Source organism: Catharus ustulatus, chromosome 24 (genome assembly GCF_009819885.2).
Source record: "Catharus ustulatus isolate bCatUst1 chromosome 24, bCatUst1.pri.v2, whole genome shotgun sequence".
NCBI lineage: Eukaryota > Metazoa > Chordata > Aves > Passeriformes > Turdidae > Catharus > Catharus ustulatus.
This window is the reverse complement of record NC_046244.1, coordinates 8,132,097-8,151,035: the sequence shown is the minus strand read 5'-3', so window position 1 is coordinate 8,151,035 and position 18,939 is coordinate 8,132,097. Positions and strand designations below refer to the sequence as shown.

General features: G+C 48.9%; 2 protein-coding genes across 2 annotated transcripts in view; one reads left to right on the top strand and one right to left on the bottom strand.

The window, feature by feature from the left end:
* Window positions 1–2,907, top strand: part of CASZ1 (castor zinc finger 1) — an 84,373-nt gene extending 81,466 nt beyond the window's left edge. Inside the window, exon 18 of the mRNA XM_033079853.1 lies at window positions 1,133–2,907. Coding sequence (XP_032935744.1) covers window positions 1,133–2,424 — 1,292 coding nt within the window. The 3' untranslated portion in view covers window positions 2,425–2,907. The remainder of the gene's footprint in view (window positions 1–1,132) is intronic.
* An 11,142-nt stretch (window positions 2,908–14,049) lies between these two features.
* PEX14 (peroxisomal biogenesis factor 14) overlaps window positions 14,050–18,939 on the bottom strand; it is a 70,173-nt gene continuing 65,283 nt past the window's right edge. Inside the window, exons 8-9 of the mRNA XM_033079335.1 lie at window positions 17,203–17,294; window positions 14,050–15,851 (exon numbers count right to left, since the gene is read on the bottom strand). Of these exons, the coding sequence (XP_032935226.1) occupies window positions 15,389–15,851; window positions 17,203–17,294 (555 nt within the window). The 3' untranslated portion in view covers window positions 14,050–15,388. The remainder of the gene's footprint in view (window positions 15,852–17,202; window positions 17,295–18,939) is intronic.

Below are 18,939 nucleotides of genomic sequence, written 5' to 3'. Positions count from 1 at the left end.
CACTGTGTGCCACAAATTGTGCCTCTTTTAAGAAGATGGCAGTTTCAGCAGGAAGAGAGTAAAAAAAAATTATGTGTTAGTTGCAAGCTATAATTTCTAATTACACTCACAGTTCTGCACCTGGTGAGAAATTCTTGCCTCCAACCTTGTCTGTGCTGCATGTTGATACTGGAGATTGTGGGTTGATTCTGGAAGCAGCAAGCAGAGGAGAAAAAAAGTTAATAGATACATTGAGGTCGAGTCCTTGATGTCAGTGGGATCCTAGGGGACATGAGCAGTAGCCAGTTATGCTGGCCCTGTGAATCAAAGTGGAAGATAGATGAGGGATTTTTATTTATACTAGGGGCATCATGGAATTTTTGGCACCCAAGGGAATGCTGCAGAACTGGTATTTTCTCTCAGAGTCCACTGGCTAGTGATGATGAGAATTAGCCCCATTGAACATCTGTCCATCTGTCTTTCTAAGTGCACTCATTGTAATATGTAGGCTCATTACAGTGAGGGATGTTGCAGTCTCCTGGCCAAAGTCCATCCTGTTTCTATAAATTCCAATCCCCCCCCGTTGCAATTTTAATCACGCATGGGATCTTCCTCCACTTCCTGCCTGTCCTTGGCAATTGTAGTGCATTACAGGAGCCTGGGCAGGGGAAACCTGTGCACACGTACAAGCTTTTAGCACAGCGCAGCTCTTTTTACCACCCCAGTGAACTACAGCAGCACACCTCAGCTCTTGGACTGGAACAGCCAGCTCTTCCCTATTAAAGTCTGTTTTAAAGGAAAACAGGACTAGAGATCAGTTAGGCAGCAAGAGAGACTGTGAAAATAGCAAAGCAGAGAAGCAACAGTTAACAAATCAAGATCAGGTTTGCTGAAGCAGAGGCAAGGCAGGATGTGCAGGAAGCTGAGGCAATGTCCTGCAGGCATGTCCTGGCAATGTCCTGGTAGCCCCAGTATCCCCAGTATCCCCAGTATCCCCAGTCCTGGAGCTCCGGCTCGCTCCGAGCTCGAGGGACGCGCTGCGGGGTGGGAGCAGTTGCAGTTTTGTGTCTTGGCAAACACGGAGCGTGCCAGGACGGCTGGGAGATGGGGAGAGTGGCTGTCAGCAACACCGCTCTGCGCTTTCTCTCCTCAGGGAACACCATCACTATGCCAACAGCCTCGGGGGCCAAAAAGCGTTTCTGGATTATTGAGGACATGTCCCCATTTGGCAAGCGCCGCAAGACCGCGTCCTCACGCAAGATGCTGGACGAAGGGATGATGCTGGAGGGATTTCGGCGCTATGACCTCTACGAGGACTGCAAGGACTCCAGCTGCCAGTTCTCTCTCAAGGTTACCCACTACCACTGCACACGGGAGAACTGTGGCTACAAGTTCTGCGGCCGTACCCACATGTACAAGCACGCCCAGCACCACGACCGCGTCGACAACCTGGTATTGGATGATTTCAAACGCTTCAAGTCTTCACTGAGTTGTAACTTCCCAGACTGTCAGTTCTCTGGCAATAGCACACACTTCCACTGTCTGCGCTGCGGCTTCCGCTGCACCGACAGCACCAAGGTGACAGCGCACCGCAAGCACCACGGCAAGCAGGACGTCATCAGCGCCGCCGGCTTCTGCCAGTTCAGCTCCAGCGTGGACTGTGAGGTGCCTGACTGCAAGTACAAGCTCAAATGCTCCCACTTCCACTGCACCTACCCTGGCTGCAAGCACACCGTGGTGGGGATGTCACAGATGGACTCTCACAAGCGCAAGCACGAGAAGCAGGAGCGAGGGGAGCTGCCTGCCATCTCTCCCGGCCCCGAGGGCCTTGCCCACTCCACTCTCGAGTACGACATCCAGAACCCTTCCATCAGCCTGGACAGTTCCCTCAACCTCAGCACTGACAACAACAGCTCGCTGTTCTTCCTGCAGAACGCGGCGGGCGTGGGCCTCGGGGACTCGCTGGACCTCAGCAAGAAGCCGGCGGAGGGCGGCGAGGGCCCGGCCCCGAGCAGGGCCATGGCCGCCCCGCAGGACGGCAGCGCCGGCGCGCCCGGCCCCGCCGACGGCGAGGACGAGGACGACTCCTCCCAGGAGGATGAGGAGGACGATGAGGAGGAGATGAATGAAGAAGAGGAGGATGATGAAGAGGAGGATGACGATGATGATGATGAGGAGGATGAGGAGGAGGAAGACCTGAACACAGATTCTGAAGAATCGCTGCCAGACCCTGAAGGCCTGGCCACTAAAGAAGATGGAGAACCAGAGGAGGGTGCTTCTTCCACAGAGCGTGGCGATGCTTCCAGGCCACAGGGCGAGCCAGCCCTCACTCCAGCCCTCACTCCAGCCCTCACTCCAGCCCCTGCCCCAGCCCCTGCCCCTGCCCCGGCCCCGGCCCCGGCTGCTGCCTCGGCCTGCACCGCTGCTCCAGCAGCTTCTCCTTAATCCAGAGACAGCAGCGGCAGTGGTTTGGTTTTTCTCCTACACAGAATTACTGAGAGGACCCCGTACGAGGCGAGAACAAAGATGGGGATGGCAAATAAGAAACGAACTCCGTGCCACAAATGAGAGAGAGGAAGGAAGGAAACCCCTGCTCCTCCCCAGGCCCCAGAAGAGATCGGCTGGCAGCAGGACTGGTGCTGCATCACTCCATCCTACAGATCCAGAACCAGGGGGCAGGAGGCAGCAAACAACACCCTTTGTATGGACATGAACCCTGAGGGTACCCGCTGCTTTTCCCTGCTCCCTGCACGGTGCATGGGGCCTGTGCCCATCTGGGGACCCTTTCTTATGGGTGGGGCTCTATCCCCCCAGCTTTCTTTCTGGGTTTTATTTTTCCATGTTTTCAGTTGTACGATAATAATAATAATCTCCACTTCTTGGAGGGGGGTGGGTGGGAACAAGAGGTAATGAATTTTAGAAATATATATTTGTGTGTGTGTCTCTCTATATATAATGTACACACACACACACATATATAAAATTAAAGGAATTGGTGTCACAAAGACAGGTAGCTCAGCTTTTGCCAGTGGGAAGTAGGGGGTGAGGAGTGTGCTCTCTCTCTCCACCCTTCCCCCTTTTTTCTCCAGCATTAAATGGCATCAGACAGCCAGGGTGGGAGTGGGTATTTATTGTCACATAAATGAGGATGCATTAATGAATGAGCAGGGGTGGGAATGGGACACTCCTCTGTTCTTCCAGATCCTTTTTACTGTTAATGATAATAATTTTGAATGCTATTTATATTGTAAAACTTTCTCAGTCTACACTTTCTCTGTAGGGATTTAGCTGAAGTAACCTGGGAAGAACACAGCAGGCAGTTTAAAGGGTCTGTCACACTGGAGGACTGGGGTTACTCTGCCATCCAGTTCCATCTCATCCCAACCCCTCGGTGCTTCCTCTCTGCGGAGGGTGAGGCGTTTTTGTGGTGCTTCAGTACCCCCATCTCAGGAGCTGTGAGCTGCCCCTGCCCGTGCAGCACAGGGAGCTCCCAGCTCGCCCAGGAGCGTCCTGGTCACTGCAGCAGCCCTGGGAAGGGCCAGCTCTGCCCGGGCAGTGGGACCAGGACAGCTCCAGGTGCCAGCCCCGGTGCCAGCCCCGTGCTGCCGCTCTGTGATGGGCACGGATCTCAGGTGACTCTGGCAGGGCACGCTCTGAGCCCCTGGCGTGTCCTGCTCGGCTCTGGGGTGGGGAGGGCAGGGCACAGTCCGGTTCTGCAGCAGGACCTGCTGCCTGGTGCTGGGTTTGAGTCAGACCCGGCTCAGAACCGCTGCCCATCCTGGCAGGGCTGAGGGCTCGGGCACTGCACAAGCGTTTGCAGCTGCACTGTGCTGGGACCTGGCACCTCCAGCAGCTTGGGCTGTCCCTGGTCCCAAGCTCTTCCCTGCAATCTCTTCCTGGCCTGGCTGGGAGCACACACTACAGGACACTGTCCCGGACCCCGCAGGTGCGACAGTCGCTGTTGGACCCCAAATCCTTGCCCGAGCCTGCAAGGGGTTGTCTACACACACCAGGGCACCGTAAGGACTAGTATGAATTAATTCTGAGAGTTATTTTGGTGCCAGTTTTAAAGTATACCAGATAAGTCTGAGCTTTGTCCTTTTTAAAAAAAAAAAAAAAAAATTTTTTTTTTAATACCATGCAGACACCCTCTCCCCTCCTCAGCTCCATGAGCACTTCAGCTGCAAGGGATCCCCAGGATTTGTTTTCACCTTGAACAGATAAAGGCCTCACGAAGTTTAGGTAGCTTTTTTTTTTCTTTCTTTCTTTCTTTTTTTTTTTTTTGCTTTTTTTCTTTTTGTTATTTCCCTAAGGAACTGGTGCAGATCAGGTCTGATTTATAAACAAGCAGCTCAGCTGTGTAAATGTGGGGACAGAATGTTCAGCTAATGTTTCAAAAGGAAAGGAAAAAAAAAAGTTGTACAGTATTTTTCCTGTAAAGGTTATTACTATATATAGAACAAAAGAGAAACCACCAATGCCAAGGGGTGGAGGGGGAGGTGTCACCTGCCTTCTGGATAGCCCTTACATATGGTTAATTGTGTGTAATTATTTTTCTCCTTTTTTTTTTTTCTCTCTCTTTTTATCCCCTTTTATTTTCTCTCTTTCAATGTAGTGTATGTTTGTAGGGGTGGCAGGGGAGGGGGGGCCTTAATGTTGTGGTTTGAGGCTGACTTCACACTCCCAGCACTGACCAGACCTGCACGATTCCGAACTCTAACTTGAATTTTGTAGAGATGAAACAAATGAAAACAAATGAAATATTATCACTAGTTTGTAGTTTATTTAATTCTTTGGAGTTCTTTTACTCTATCAGCTATTTGTGTGGCTTTTATTTTTATAGGGGGTTTTTTTTTGTTGTTGTTTGTTTGTTTTTGTTTTGTTTGGTATATCCCCTGCCCTCAGCTGTGTGTTTCCTAGCACAACCCCATTCTTGAATAGAATGAAGCTCATGTTCCTGGGGCAGAGTGATGGAATGATGCCCTGGAATTTCTCAAAACGGGATGGGGCAAAAAGATTTTACTTTACTAGCATTTGCTGCAGGTTCTGTACTTGTACATTTTCCCTGTGTTCAGCTACTTAGATAGTATGGTGATGGGCTCCAGGAGGAATCCTTAGATTAACACAAGCCACATCCTGCAAAGCAGATGTGATGATTATTTTGTACGGCCAAAATCAAGAGGATGTGTCAGTGACTGGGGCAGGACGGAGCGCTGCTGGGGTCGGGTCCTGCCCGGGCACACGGGGCTGGGGTGAGCAGAGGCTCCCCTGGCCCTGTGGCTGTTGGAGCTGTGCTGTCCTGGCCAGCTCAGCACGGACTGAGCCCTGTCCTGGCCAGCTCAGCACGGACTGAGCCCTGCCCGACCCTGGGGAGAGCAGCAGCGTGTGCAGGAAGGGCTGCGTGTGCCAGAAGGGCCCGTGTTTATCTATGCACACCATTTTCTCCCCCAGGCACCCAACTTCTCCCCAGCATCTCAGCCCTTCTCCCAGGCTCAGGTCACCTCTTCTCCAGGAGCTGGCGCAGGGAATGAGAGTTGTTTCCCACCAGGCTGCTGCAGAGGTGACCCCTGAGCAGGGGAGGGCCAGGGGCCGTGGCAGGACAGTGGCCACCGCCAGCCTGACCCCGTCCTTCTCCCAGTCCTGTTCTCTAACTCTTACACTGTCTCTGTTTGCAACAACAACAAAAGAAAGTGGAACCCGGCTTTTTATTCTGCCATGTTCAGGCTTTAATTCAGCAAAACCCTTAAGCAGATGACTCTGAGTGGGCCCAGGTTTAAGCCCGAGCTTAAGTGCTTTTCTGAACAAGGGCCTCGACAGCACAAGGACCCCGTCAGAGCAGGTGGTTTGTCATTCCAAGCTCTCCTGTCAGTGGGACTGCCCAAAGAATGACCAGAGAAAGAGAGGGAGATTCAACTGGCTCTGTAAGGAGGGGGAAGAGGAGAGAGGAAATGGAACTGTTTTGTCCAAAACAAGATAAAAACCAAACAATAATAAACCTTGAGATGGACCCTCCTGATTCTGCTACCATTCACTGCTGAAGAGCAAAAAAATTAAATAAAAACTATTGACTAGATTGTTCATTCTAGCCACAAACTCAACTGGATTAAAGTCTGCGTGGAAGGAATTTTGTAAAGAAAAAAAAATTTCAAAAAAATTTTCCAATGTAGCAAAAAAAAATACAACTTTAAAAAACAAAAAAATTAAAAAAAAAGACAATGAGGGAGGATTCTAGCCTTTTGTAATATCCATATTGCACACTAGGACTATAAGCCATTGCTAGCTCATTTTGAATTTTAAATGTGTAATTTTATTTTGTTTTGTTGTTGTTTTTTTTTCTTTCCATGGGGGAGGGGGGGAAATAAATGCTTGAACCACCAATGCTCTTTTTAATGTTTTATAAATATGTATGTGTATATATATAAATATAAAAATAATATGTATGCACATATATATGTGTGTGTGTATATATCTATATGTATATACATATATATAGATATATAGATATATATATAGGTTTTGAGACAAAAATGCAGAAAGTGAAAAAAACACCCTAAACAGGATGGTGTGCTCTGATTTACTTGAATCTGGTCTCTTCAGCACCTGCGTTATTAAGAACTGAATATTTTTCCACTTGAATTTAGTGCTATTAGAAATTTAATATATGTGTTATATTAATTAGATTATTATTAGCATGACTGATGCAAGGTTTGACATTTTCACTCAATAAAAACTGGAAAAAAAAACCCAAAGTTTTAAGTGTTCAGGTTGTCTTCTTGCTTGAGGAGGTGTTTATGTTTGTAAGAGTTTGGGCAGGTGGGTGCTCGGACAGGCACTGCTGCAGCTCCGTTCTCCAGGGAGGTGGGGTGAAGGGAATTCTCCCTGTGTGCTGTTAAGGTTTCCCAGCAGCCCTGGGGTTTTATCTGAGTTGCCATCAGGGCCCTTCACAGACACCATGAGAGCATGAGCTCATGCTCACAGTTCCACAGCTTGCTAAATGGGACATGGAATTAGAGATGTGACTGTTCCCGTTTTGACTTTTCCCTTCCTACTTTGGGCTCTGAGCTCTGGCTGCTGGGTTGGGGTCCACGGTGGAACTGTTGGGCTGTGACCCACCCAAAGCCTTGTGGTGACAATCAGAGCTCCCAGTTAACACAAGTTTGACATCACTCAGACAAGACATGAGCAAGAATGAAATGTCCTGTCTGCATGGAACGGGTGAGGAGTAGAAAATCTGCTCATCCCCATGAAAATGCTGACATCCACATCCTTCTGACAAACTCAGCAAGAACACAAAGCTGCATGCCAGGCACCCAACACCCCAGAGCCAGCGTTCCTACCTGGCTGCTCCGTAGCCTTTTCCTGCTGCAGTGGCCTGTGCACACCATGCCCAGGGGCTGCCATCAGGGATGGGGATGTCCAGGCAGGAGGGGGTCCTGGCAGCCCCCTGCCAGCACAGGGCCCTTGGGACACTTCCCCAGCAGCCAGGAGGGCTGACTGCAAAGGAACAGTAAATGGGCTAAAAAACCTCCACACTCCACAGAGCCAGTGCCCCGTCTCCTGTCCTGACTCAGCCCAGACCTGGCACTCCCACACTGGACGTGGGTCCAGCTCTCACCACCAGCATTCCTGCACAGTGGGACAGGCAGGAGATGCCACTTTTTATGAGGGAGTAGGCAAGTTACTTTGGGGGAAAAAGGAAGGAACAAGTGCATGTTGCCAGCAGTCCATGTGCTCTGAAGCACATGAGAACTCGCCCTCCATGGCAGGTCATGCTCCCATCCCAGTCCTGCTGTGCCCAGACCTCACTGTGCACAGGAGCTGCCTCTGGGGACCCCCCCACCCTGCCCAAAGCTCTCTGAGTGAGGGCACAGCACTGCCCATGGACAGCACAGCTCCAGCTGCCCTCCTGGCTGGGCTGCAGTGCCCTGGAGGTGCAACTGGTGCTGCACAGCAGCAGGGGATTGCATGTCTGTCCACCATTCCTGCTCAGCACTGCATGGTGCCCGTCCTGCTGAAGTGCATGACAAAATATTCTTATTTTACCCTTCCCCAAGCACACAGAAGCAGCTGGGTCTTTGTGCCTCTCTGCCATTGCCAGAGAACCCAGGAGCAGCAAAGCAGTTCCTGCCAAGCCTGGTGCATTGGCAGCAGCTGCCTCCTTATTAGCAGAGAGGATTAGGCTCCTCTCTCTTTCAAAGCCCCCTCGTTGCTCTGCTGCAGCTCCCAGCCATCCTGTTTTCAGATGTCATTATCTGAACACGCTCCTAATCCAACCTTGGAGCCCAGAGGTTTGTTCTCACTGGAGCTCTGCCCACAGCACATGCAATATTTAACTGGCTGTGTCTCCAGGTGGGGACAGGGGACATGAACAACACAATTCATTGCTGGAAAGCTTTTGCTGGAACTTGCCTTTTCTCAGTGGGACTCTGACTGGACTTCATAAAAGAATGACTGAGCTGTGGGAGAAGCTGCAAGTGGAACAAATCAAAGTCTCACTATTGCATTCATCCAAGCCCTTGCAAGTGCTGACAGTGCAGTCTTGCAGCCACAGCCCTGCAACCACTGCTGCTGCACCTGGTGAGCCCTGGGAAGCAGCAGACACCAGGCAAGGTCACTTGTTCTAATGCTGAGACTAAAACTGGGCAGTTGCTGCTGCTGATACCTCGAGTGTAACAGCCTTTGAGTCCTCTGGCAGACACTGTCCCATGGAAATCAAACCCTCAGGCTCCAGCCCCACCTCTGGGTCTCTGCTGGCTTGAACAGATTCCACCAGTACCTGAAAGCTGACAAAACCTACAATTCCTACCTTCAAAAACCAATTCCTGCCAAATGGGTGAGGGAAAAGAGGGAAAAAAGGCACAGAGCATTTGTAGGTACAGGAGGTGCTGGAAGGGATGGCAAGTTCTTTATGCCAGTCCTGGGGCAAGAGATGGGAATCCCTCAGACATTGCTCCATCCTGAAGCAGATCCCTTCATGTCAGGGTGTCCCTGCCCCAGTCCTGCTCTTGCCCCTGGAGTGCCCCAGGCCCATCCTAGCTGAGGAAGGGTGGCCAGCAGAGGCAGCTTCCCTTCTTCCTTTTGCTCTTTTTTGGCAGGAAAACTCTTAAACAAACAAATGAAGAAACACTGAGGATTTAAGTAAACAGCTGAAGATTTATCTGACAGGCAGGCAGGGCTGTTCCCTGCTCCTTCCCTCCCTTCCCACAGGGCAGTGGCCACCAGGAGCCCCTGCCCTGAGCCCCAGTGCTGCTGCAGCCCCCAGACCCAGCTGGGACCCCAGGACACGCCAGGCTCTGCCCAAATGCCAGAGCTCTGTGCCTGGCACACGGACCTGGGCACAGCTGAGCCACCTGCTCTGTGCCAGGAGCCAGTCAGCCCTCAGAGGGGAGCCAGGGCTTCATCCAGTGGCCAGGAGTGTCCTGGGAGAGCCAGCTGTGCCCAGGGCTCCAGCTGTGGCACCCAACCCCTGTCCCTGCTGTGCCCAGGCCACAAGAGATGCACTAGTGAGAGATTCCAATTCCAGGCTCAAACAGAAGAGCCTGTGGAAGCAAGAGGGAGTCCCAAGCTCCATCTCACACCCAAAACCTGCCCCTGCTGCCATGGAAGTGTTGGTATTACTGCAAAAAAAGCAGACAGGTAAGCAGACAGAGATGGGACCTGCTGTTGACAGTGAAAAAAAGGAATAATTCATCTACACAGGAAAGCTGCACCCAGTCCTTAGTGCATGCACAAAGTTGAAACTGCTTAAGTAAAGCAAATCTGCTCAAAGAGATGGAAGAATGTCCACCCCAGAATTTGCTCTGGTTTAATTAAATCAAGTTAAAGAAATTAATTTTTGACAGGTGTTACTCTGGCTGCACACACACAGAACCTCAGTAGCAGCTGTAGAAGCAGAGGTATGAAGTGAAGCACTCTGTGAAGAGCTGGAAAGAGCAAGAGGAGACAGAGATGAGGAAGGTGAAGGCAGACAGGAGCAGGATGCTGCACAGAACAGCCTTGCCAAGCAAAGGGACTGGACACAGGCAAGCAGCCTGGCAAAGTGACAGGCAGAGAAAGAAAAATGGGCAACAAAGAAGGCAGTTGTACTCCTCAGTCCTCTGAATCAGCCCTACCCAGCCAAGCACCTTCTCACACAGGACACACAGTCCCAAAGAAAAGCAAGTATTTTACCTAAACCTATAAAAAATACAGTGTCACTCTCCTATTCCTCTTCAGGCTGTTCTTGCAGCCAGCATCATAAAACATCTCTCATTATTTGCACAAACACAGAAGAAACAAAATAAAACCCTGAAGGATGAATTCCTTCAGCAGATGCAGAAAAGGAGGGCTTGGTACAAAAACAGGGTGTTGTTCTAGGAGCTCCATACTCTAAGTAATCCCTGAGCAGTCCTTGCAAAGCATTTGGGGAGATTTTTAGCCTGAAAGACACTTTACAGAAATAAATGGTAATTGAGTTTTAATAATCTTCCCCTTTTCAGAAAGGGCCTGACAGATGCTGCCTAGTGCTCACTTCTGCCCCATTTCAAATATTTTTACCTTATTTGGATGAAATATATTATTTTTCTAAAGAAAGGAGGTTGGGTTTTGTTTTTTTTTTTCTCCAAAGAGATGGTTTTCCTTTCGTCCAGCTGGTGCCTTTATTAGGTTAGTGCTTGCTCCCTTTTGGGGATGGGATTGTTTTTTTCCCTGATCTGGGACAGACCATGCCAGCCCCTCAATCTAAAAGTGTGCAGCTTGTAGTGCACAGCAAGTGGAGAAGTCAGGCCTTGATCTCCATCTTCCCTCTTCCCTGATAGCCCAAAATTCACCCTAAGTACATTTCCAATTTTTTATATTCTTTTTAAGAGCTTAAGAAGTGGTGAGAGGGACCCTTTCCCCAGCACAGAATGTGGGCACAGCTCCACAGGTGCCAATCCAGGCTGACTCCTGAGGAAGCAGCAGAGTCTGGGGGTAAGATCTGGGGATAAGACAGGAAAAGGGAAAATGAAGAAAGCTGGAAGCTCTCTCCTGTACCCTTAGGTAAATAATTTCCCTTGTTTCACCTTCCAGCACCCTTTCATTCACGTTTCCAATCCCTGGAGGTGAAGCCTTTCTTGTGCTCTCAGAGCACTCAGTGGTAGGAGAGGGAAGGAAAACTCACAGCTCACACTCATCACCAGTTTTTGGTGTGTGGTGCACAAACAATTTGTGTTTAACACAAAGCCCCAGCACACAGAAAGGACCTTCCAAAGCTCCCTGTGTCAAAGCCCTTGGGAAACACTTAGATCTCCACTTAGACCCCTGCTGCTGAAGGGTTTAATCAAGCATGGAGACCTTGACTTTAACAAAACAGGTTTGCAACAAAATGCTGCTCTGGCCGTGCTGCCTGAGCCTTTGTTTTCCCCAGGCATGGCCCTGCCAGCCCAGGAAAGGGAAGGGAAGGAGCCCCTGTCCTGCAGCAAGCACTGCCAGTGCCAGCAGTGGAGCAGACACCCCCTGGGCTGTGCCACACTCCAACACACACCTCGCTCCTTCCCACCAGCACACACCAGGATGCACCTGCTGGCAAACCTTCCTGCCCTCTACCAAAGACAAAATTTAGAGAGAACAGTTTAAAAGAGTGCTTACTTGCCAGAAGAACCCGAGCTGCAGCAGGCCAGGGCAGAGCTGTGTGTGTCCCAGAGCAGGCTCCTCACTCACCTGCACAGCCTCAGTGGCCACAGCTGGGTGGGGGCCAGAACAGGGCTGGGCTCTGGGGCTCTCACTCCAGAGCTCCTGGGGCTGGGGGAACTCTGGCTCCCAAAGGTGCCTTTCTCAGCAACTTGTCTGTGTCACACATCTGTGTCTATCAGGCAGTAATTTTTACCATCATGTGTGAAATCCAAGGCACACTTACAAGTAAAACACTTTGCAAAGTCATCCTCTTCCTTCTGACCCACTTTGGTTTGTTTGGTGATGTCACCAACACACAAAAGACAATAAAATAAGGTTCTTCCTGCTTTTGACAAAGATAGGACCAATCTGGCACATGTGAGGGTGAGGAAGGCTGGAGGGAGATGATCAGGGGACATCTCTCTTAACCCTTTCCCCCTTTTGAGTAGCCCACATTTCACTTGCAGTTATTGAAAGGGGAGGTTTAATATTCTCAAATTACTGGGGTACCAGTCTGATATTGTTTCCTCTAGGAGAAAGCACAGGGCCACAGGCATTCACTGAAATGTGTCCAGATGACTGTCCAGGGGAAGCTCCCCTCACCTGTTTTTTATATGCTATTAAGGTCCTACAGAAACTGTGTTAGGAACCCACTACACTCAACTCTCTGCTGTGTAATTCTTCTTCCCGTGTAAAATAGAGTAAAAATACAGTACACAGTAAAACAGCCCTTGAATCAGCCGGGGGGGGGAACTGCTGCTGTCTCGTTCTGCAGATAAAAGGTTCTCTACCTGGCCATCTCTCAGTTAATAAGATGCCATTGTCAGTGCCAACAGGCCAGTGGGGTAAGCATTTCACAGGCAGCTGAGCCAAGAAGTTTGTTTCTAGCCAAAAAAAAAAAAAAAGAAAAAAAAAGAAGAAGAAAAAAATTACAAGTTAGTAGTCAAGCTACAAGGACCAAAATCCTCTTCCTGCAACTGTTGTTATGCTGGAAAGAGAAGGAACATGACACAGAGGAACAGAATTGTGATTCATGACTGTACCTGCAGGTTAGAAGGTCTGGCTTCTTCCAAATTCTCTGCTTGGATCTCTTCAACAAAATACACAAACACCCCACCAACAGCCAGAGGCACAGAGTTCATGTTCTGAGCAACAATGGCCTTGATGGGGTTTTCTGGGATTCCCCAGGTTGGAGAAAGGAAAAGCTTTAGAACTGGCACAATATACAGAAAACCTACAGAACTGGTAAGGTAGTAAGAAAGAAAATCTAAGGGACAGAAAAGTGTATTTGAAGAAAACTGCCTTTTACTCTGCATCAGAAATCCTGAAGTAAATTAATTAACAGTGGCAAGATGGAGGAAAAGGAGGGAAAATGAACCTGCAGGGATGCTTGCACTATAAACCCTCTAAGTCACTCTGCAAGGCACATACCTCAGCAACATATTTTCCACATTTCACCAACTGCTCTTGTCCAGGCACTTTCTATTTTCAAAACCTTCTATGTATATAAAATGTATACAGGCAGGACAATACTTTTTCATCACATCCCCTGTGTTGTTGTGTTTTCTTTTCACAAGGATTCTTGGCTTGGACAAATGTCATCACTTAAGGAAAGGCTTTCTTTTTAAACACTTTCAAATTTGCCCTGTTTTAGCTAAACGTGACGTTCTTTGTGAACGTTAAACAGTGGAGAGAGAGACTGGGAGGGAGAGAGAGACACACACACACTCACTCACTCCTGGGGAAGATATTCGTCCATTTAAGGCATGAGAAATCATCACATTCAGCAGCAGGTCTAAATACAGTAATATGAAGGTCCCTTTCACTCCCCCGAGCAGGAAAATGTCACTGTGTACCAGACACTCAAATACTTGGGAATCAAGCAAATCCCTCATTTTTCAGAAGGGAGCCAAATCCTTCTGTTGAACAATGATGGAACTGCAGTGCTGCAATTTGCTTGCTGCACACCATCTCCTTCGGTGGCTTCTGACTGGGATGGCAGGGTGAGACCAGTCATGGGACCCAGCACAGCATTCCCTGCTGGAGATAAGCCTCAGGGGCCAGGGGATATCTCACAGGCTCCCTTCAGCACCTCCTGCTGCTGGTGGAAGGAGCAGGACAGCATCACTGCACACCCTGCAGAGCCTCCTGCTGGGAGCAGAGGCGCAGGATGACTCGTGGGGGGACACCCATCCCAACCCCTGCACCTCCAGAGACAACACAGCACTGCCACACTCCTGGGGACACCTGTGGTGTCACACTGCACTGACACCACTGCTCCTGCTGACACTGCCTGGGGCTGGAGCCACAAAACAAATGCCCTCTGGAAAACATTTTTTAAAAGAACCAGATTCCTGTGACCATCCCTTTCCCCTCCCTTGACCACCCTACATGCACATTTCTCCCGAAAATAAGAGCCACAGTAATCCAGCAATAGCCTGGTGTTAAATAGTGGTAACTCATATTTATTACAATTATATACAATCATATTTTATATTTGCATCTATACATGATCACACAGACGAGCACACTTGCTTGGTGAGGACAGTGAGACTCAGTTGTTACAAGAATTGCTCTGCTAAGATGCTCTGATGCAGTGAATATCATGGACACCACCATTTACCAGCTGCAAACACAATGCTGCAAATGAGAGGTTTAAAATTCACTGCTTTGTGTACAGCCCAGTGGGGCAACAAAAAGGCTGGACTGGGCAAGAAGGGCCAGTGGTTAAACCTCAGAACTGGAGCTGTTCTCTGTGCTAGAGGCTGCTTTGCTGCCACTGGACAGGTACCATTTGTGATCATTTTTCTTCTCATTTAGGGAGAAAAAAAGGCTAAAAACCATTGTAAATATTCAGAATCAACCAACTATTTCAGCATCTGATTTCACCCCATTCATTCATTCATTCATTCAGGGCAGCTATAAATAAAATATAAGATGTCAAAAACTGATGTGAGCTCCTTGTCTTTGGAGGAGGAAGGGTAGTAATTGGGATGAGTGGAGTCAACTTCTTCTAAAGCCTTTTACTGGGGAGCAATCATCAACAAAGCCACCTGTTCTCATGGATTTTATGGTGGCCATGACACCTGGCCTTGGTCCCTACCAACAGGCCACTCTGATGAATGTGAGCATGTGGGGTGAAACAGCATTCTTTGGACCCCACAGAAATTTAGTGTTTTTATGTGCTAGGTAGTTTTCAGCAATTTGAGGCTCAGCATAAGGTTTGGAAGAGCCAAGACTGCGATTTGGTGAGGAATTTGAGGTTAAAATGTTTTTGGTTTTTTTTTTTTTGTTTTTTTTTTTTGCAACAGAGTATGAAGTAGTTTGAGAAATAAAACAGGTTATTTTGGGAAATAGAGAACTGGTTTGGGCCTTATGTGGGATTAAAGGCTTGTGAAATCAAGGAGCTCAGGACAGACTGGTTTCTGAAATTGGATAGAAGGGCTCTAGGATGCAGCAAGAGGCCAACTGCTTCTGTAAGAGGGAGTATTCTGTAGCTGTGCATGGTAAGGCCATCAGTCTGCCAGCCTAGCAGTGACCCCAGCTCACAGGAGAAGGGCTGGGAGGGGAGAAGAAGCCACTGCAAGACTGCAAAGCCCTGTGGTGAAACAGGGCAATCACTTTGTTCACCAAGCAATCATGACCTTGCTCAAGGTCAATCAAGGGAGAATCACTGCAGGGAATGGGAGCTTTTGTCTCCACAAAATGGGAGAGGCACTGGGGACAGTGCAGCAGGCTGGGGGAGATGTGCAGCAGCAGCAGCAGCAGCCAGGGTGTCCTAGTCAATCTCATTCTCATTGCTGGCCCCCTCAGGTCTTCGTAGCTTTTCCACCTGCTCGTTGATCTGCCCATCCCCTCCTCGCCGGTCCTCAGTCTGGACACCCAGACATTCCTCCTCATCCACGTGGCTAACGTCATCATCCTCATCGTCCTCCTCCTCCTCCTCGTTCCTCTTGGACTCCCGCTTCTCCTCCTCTCCCTGCACCTCCATGCGCACCTGGCCCGTGACGTCGATGGCCTTGGTGGCCTCCTCGGGGCTCAGCAGGTGGCAGCTGCCCTTGGAGCCCTCGGGGCTGTGGCTCTCCTTCACCGGGGACGACGTGGTGGACTCGTTGCTGACGGGGGAGATGTCGCTGCTGCTGTTGTGGTTGGTCACAACAGGGTTGGAGGGTGAGCTTGGCTTCACAGGGATCTGCCACGACGGGATCTTGGGAGCTGAAGGGGAGGGAGGGAACTGCCTCCTTGGGGAGGAGAGGAAAGAAAACAAAGAAAGGGGCTTTTATTATAAATACTGAGGGGTTTCAGCAAGACTGAAACTGCAAGTTCTTTGCCATAAATGAGCAAAACCAAGGCCACTTCACTTCTCCAGAGAGATTCTCAAAGTGCTTTACAAGCACTCAGCAATTGAGCCTGTACACAAGGAAAATATCCCAGCTGGGCAGTCTGAAGCACTGAAATGATCTGATTTGGCCAATTTCACAAAGTAAGCTAGCACTGGTATGCTGCCAGTGAAAAGACATGGGTGTCCCTTTATAAGACAATCACTAATTAATTGGTACAGAAAATTCCCACTGGAGCAAGAAGTCAGACAGAGCAGGTGCCTGAGCCAGGGAATTTCACCACCTGTGAGTCACCACTATTGCATTCTGGCTCACTGCAGTCCAGAGCCTCACTCCCAGCCCCAGCACACACTTTACATGTTTGGGCCAGGCTGCCACAAACTGGTTCAGCTCCTCTGACTTGAATGGAGTCATCCCAGCTGGAAAGCTGCTCCCAAGTCCTTTCCATGGATTTTAAGGGTATGATACTAGCAGGCCCAGCACTAACAGGAGATTCCAAGTGCCAAACAGGACAATCACAAGTGCAAGGGGAGCACTGGTGCCCTCAGAGAGCCATCCACCATGAAGGACAAGGCACAAAACCATGTCTGAGGCAGTACTCCCATGCATCCTTGCCTGTGTCTGTGAAAAGTGGGATCATGAAGAGGTGTCAGATCAAGGCTGGCAAAGGTTGTGTGCCAGGGTCCTCAGGGGAGCTGGCAAGCACCAAGAGCAGAGCAGAGGAAGGCTGGCTGCTCTCCTGCACCGAGTGCTCACACCCAGAACTGCCTTTCCTGAGCCTCAGGTGGGAACAGGAGCTGCTCTCACCTCCCCTATGCTGCTGACACCAGCAGCCCCTGCAGAACTGGGCTGAGCTCACCCCATCCTCTGTGAGTGCTCTGCTGTGCCACAATTCTTTTCACCCTGGCTATGCCCTGACCATGAGCAAGGCAGCTCAACTGCACCCACAAGTGAGTTTTTAAAACAGAATACAGGTGCAGATGCAGTCAATTCCTCCAAGCAGATGAGAGGCATCCTGACAGTGGAGGAAGAGCATCTTATCAATTCCCTAAAGCACACTGATTTAAGGCCAGTTTGAAAAGTTTGAGACCTGCAAACAGAAAGTGACAGTGAAGTGCAAAATGGTATTATTAAAATAGCAGCAGCAGGATACAGAGGTAGTTCCTGTTGGAAATGCCTTTCCTCTCCATGACTGAGGGAACCCCAGGGAGCAGCACTTCCCCCACAGTGTGCTCCTGTACTGCATCCATACCGGTTCAGGAGAAGTCCTTTTAGAGAGTAGATCTCAGATTTCAATTCATTAATATTCTGTGATTCCAGAATCCAATTGGTGGAAGTTGTGGCCTAGAATGTGAAAAACAAGACATAAAGATCAATGTCTGAACTGGAAGATAGTTCACCAACGTCACTTTTTCCTGTGTTGCTCTTCTGCTCCCACCTGGGAATTTCAGGTCCTGTGGATTACATACCTAAGCTCTATCACTGGAAATCTCTCATATCTGAGCAAAACAACTTCCACACCAAGAAGCAGTAGAACATATCCCCACGATGACCAGAAACAATAAATGTCTCAAGGTGCCAAGACTATTCAATATTTGCTTTGTGTTTGGGAGACTAATTAATCCTGTCTCCAATCTTGCCTTCCATGCACAACCATTGCTAAAGCATCTCAAGGGGACATTTCTTTTTTCAGAAGGTCAGCACTTGTGAGAATTCAGGCACAGCTGGGCCCACACTGGATGTTTTCCACCAACAGAGAGAAAGAGAACAATACACAGAGAGATAAACCAAATCATTTGGCACTGACCCAGTGAAAGATTTCTAGACAAAGATTTCTAGAACAGGATTCTGAACAGCAGTGGGAGTTGCACAGAATCAGGTCCTTTACTCCTTCATGTGACTGAACTTAGCTGAGGCAACAGATTTGAATATTATATATTAACAACTGGTTTAAAACCATTTGCTTGTTTCTCCTAAATCATTAAAGAAAGAATCAATTATCTGCCCTCCGTAGCACTTAGAGGTGGGCTGATAAGTACACACTTGAAAGTTGCAAATATTTTCACTACTTGATCTGAAGAATTAGATCTGTGCTTGAGTTACCAGGTCGTATCTCCAGAAGCAGCTGGACTAGGCACTGTCTCTTGGATATTTCAAGGCAATGAATGCAGTTTTGTGGGGAAAGATGGTAAGTAACTCCTGGAAGCCTGGTACAGCTGCTGTCAGAATTGCATCAGAATTGCCGTGGGATATCAGGCAGAAATTAAAGTAACTGAGGATAACATGGTGCAGTACTTTTTGCACTCTTCCTTTTAACCCTTTTGAGAATGTGAGAAATGGGACTTTTCTAATGGTTATCCCATCCTTTTGCTCCAGTAATTCCTGTAGCCATGAGACCAAGGAACACTCGTGCCTGGCACGCCCCACAGTAATTTCTGCTAAAAGCCATTAGGAACAAACACACTGGGGAGCATCACTGCAGAGATAGTTCTAATAAATCCCCCACCAAAGGGAGCCAGAATTGGAATAACTAAAAACTTCTCCTCAGCAGTTCCCACTAGATGTAGCCAGAACTGCTTGTTCCTGCTCTGTAACCCTGCAGCCAGCACTGCTCCAGTGCCTGCTGGGCTGGGAGAGGCTGGGCTGCAGTAGCTGTGTTATCCACAGATGCGTTCCCTCAGGATTCACACTCCCAGCCCTCAGACAGCAAGAATCCAGGAGCCACTGTTCTGGCTTTCTAAGACCTTGAAAGCTACAGCAGCACATTAACAAGGGAGTGATTTCCACTCACTGGCCTGCAAAGGACTCAAATTTCCAAAACACATATGGTGCCAGATGCCTAGGATTTAGAAATAAAATCTGACATCTGGGGCTTTTTAGCCAGTCTCTTTAAAAACAGTTGTAGAAAATTCAAGCCTTGAATTTTTATGTATGTTTTTTAATTACTTAAAGTCCCTCTTTTTAATTTTTTACAGCATGCCAGTAGGAG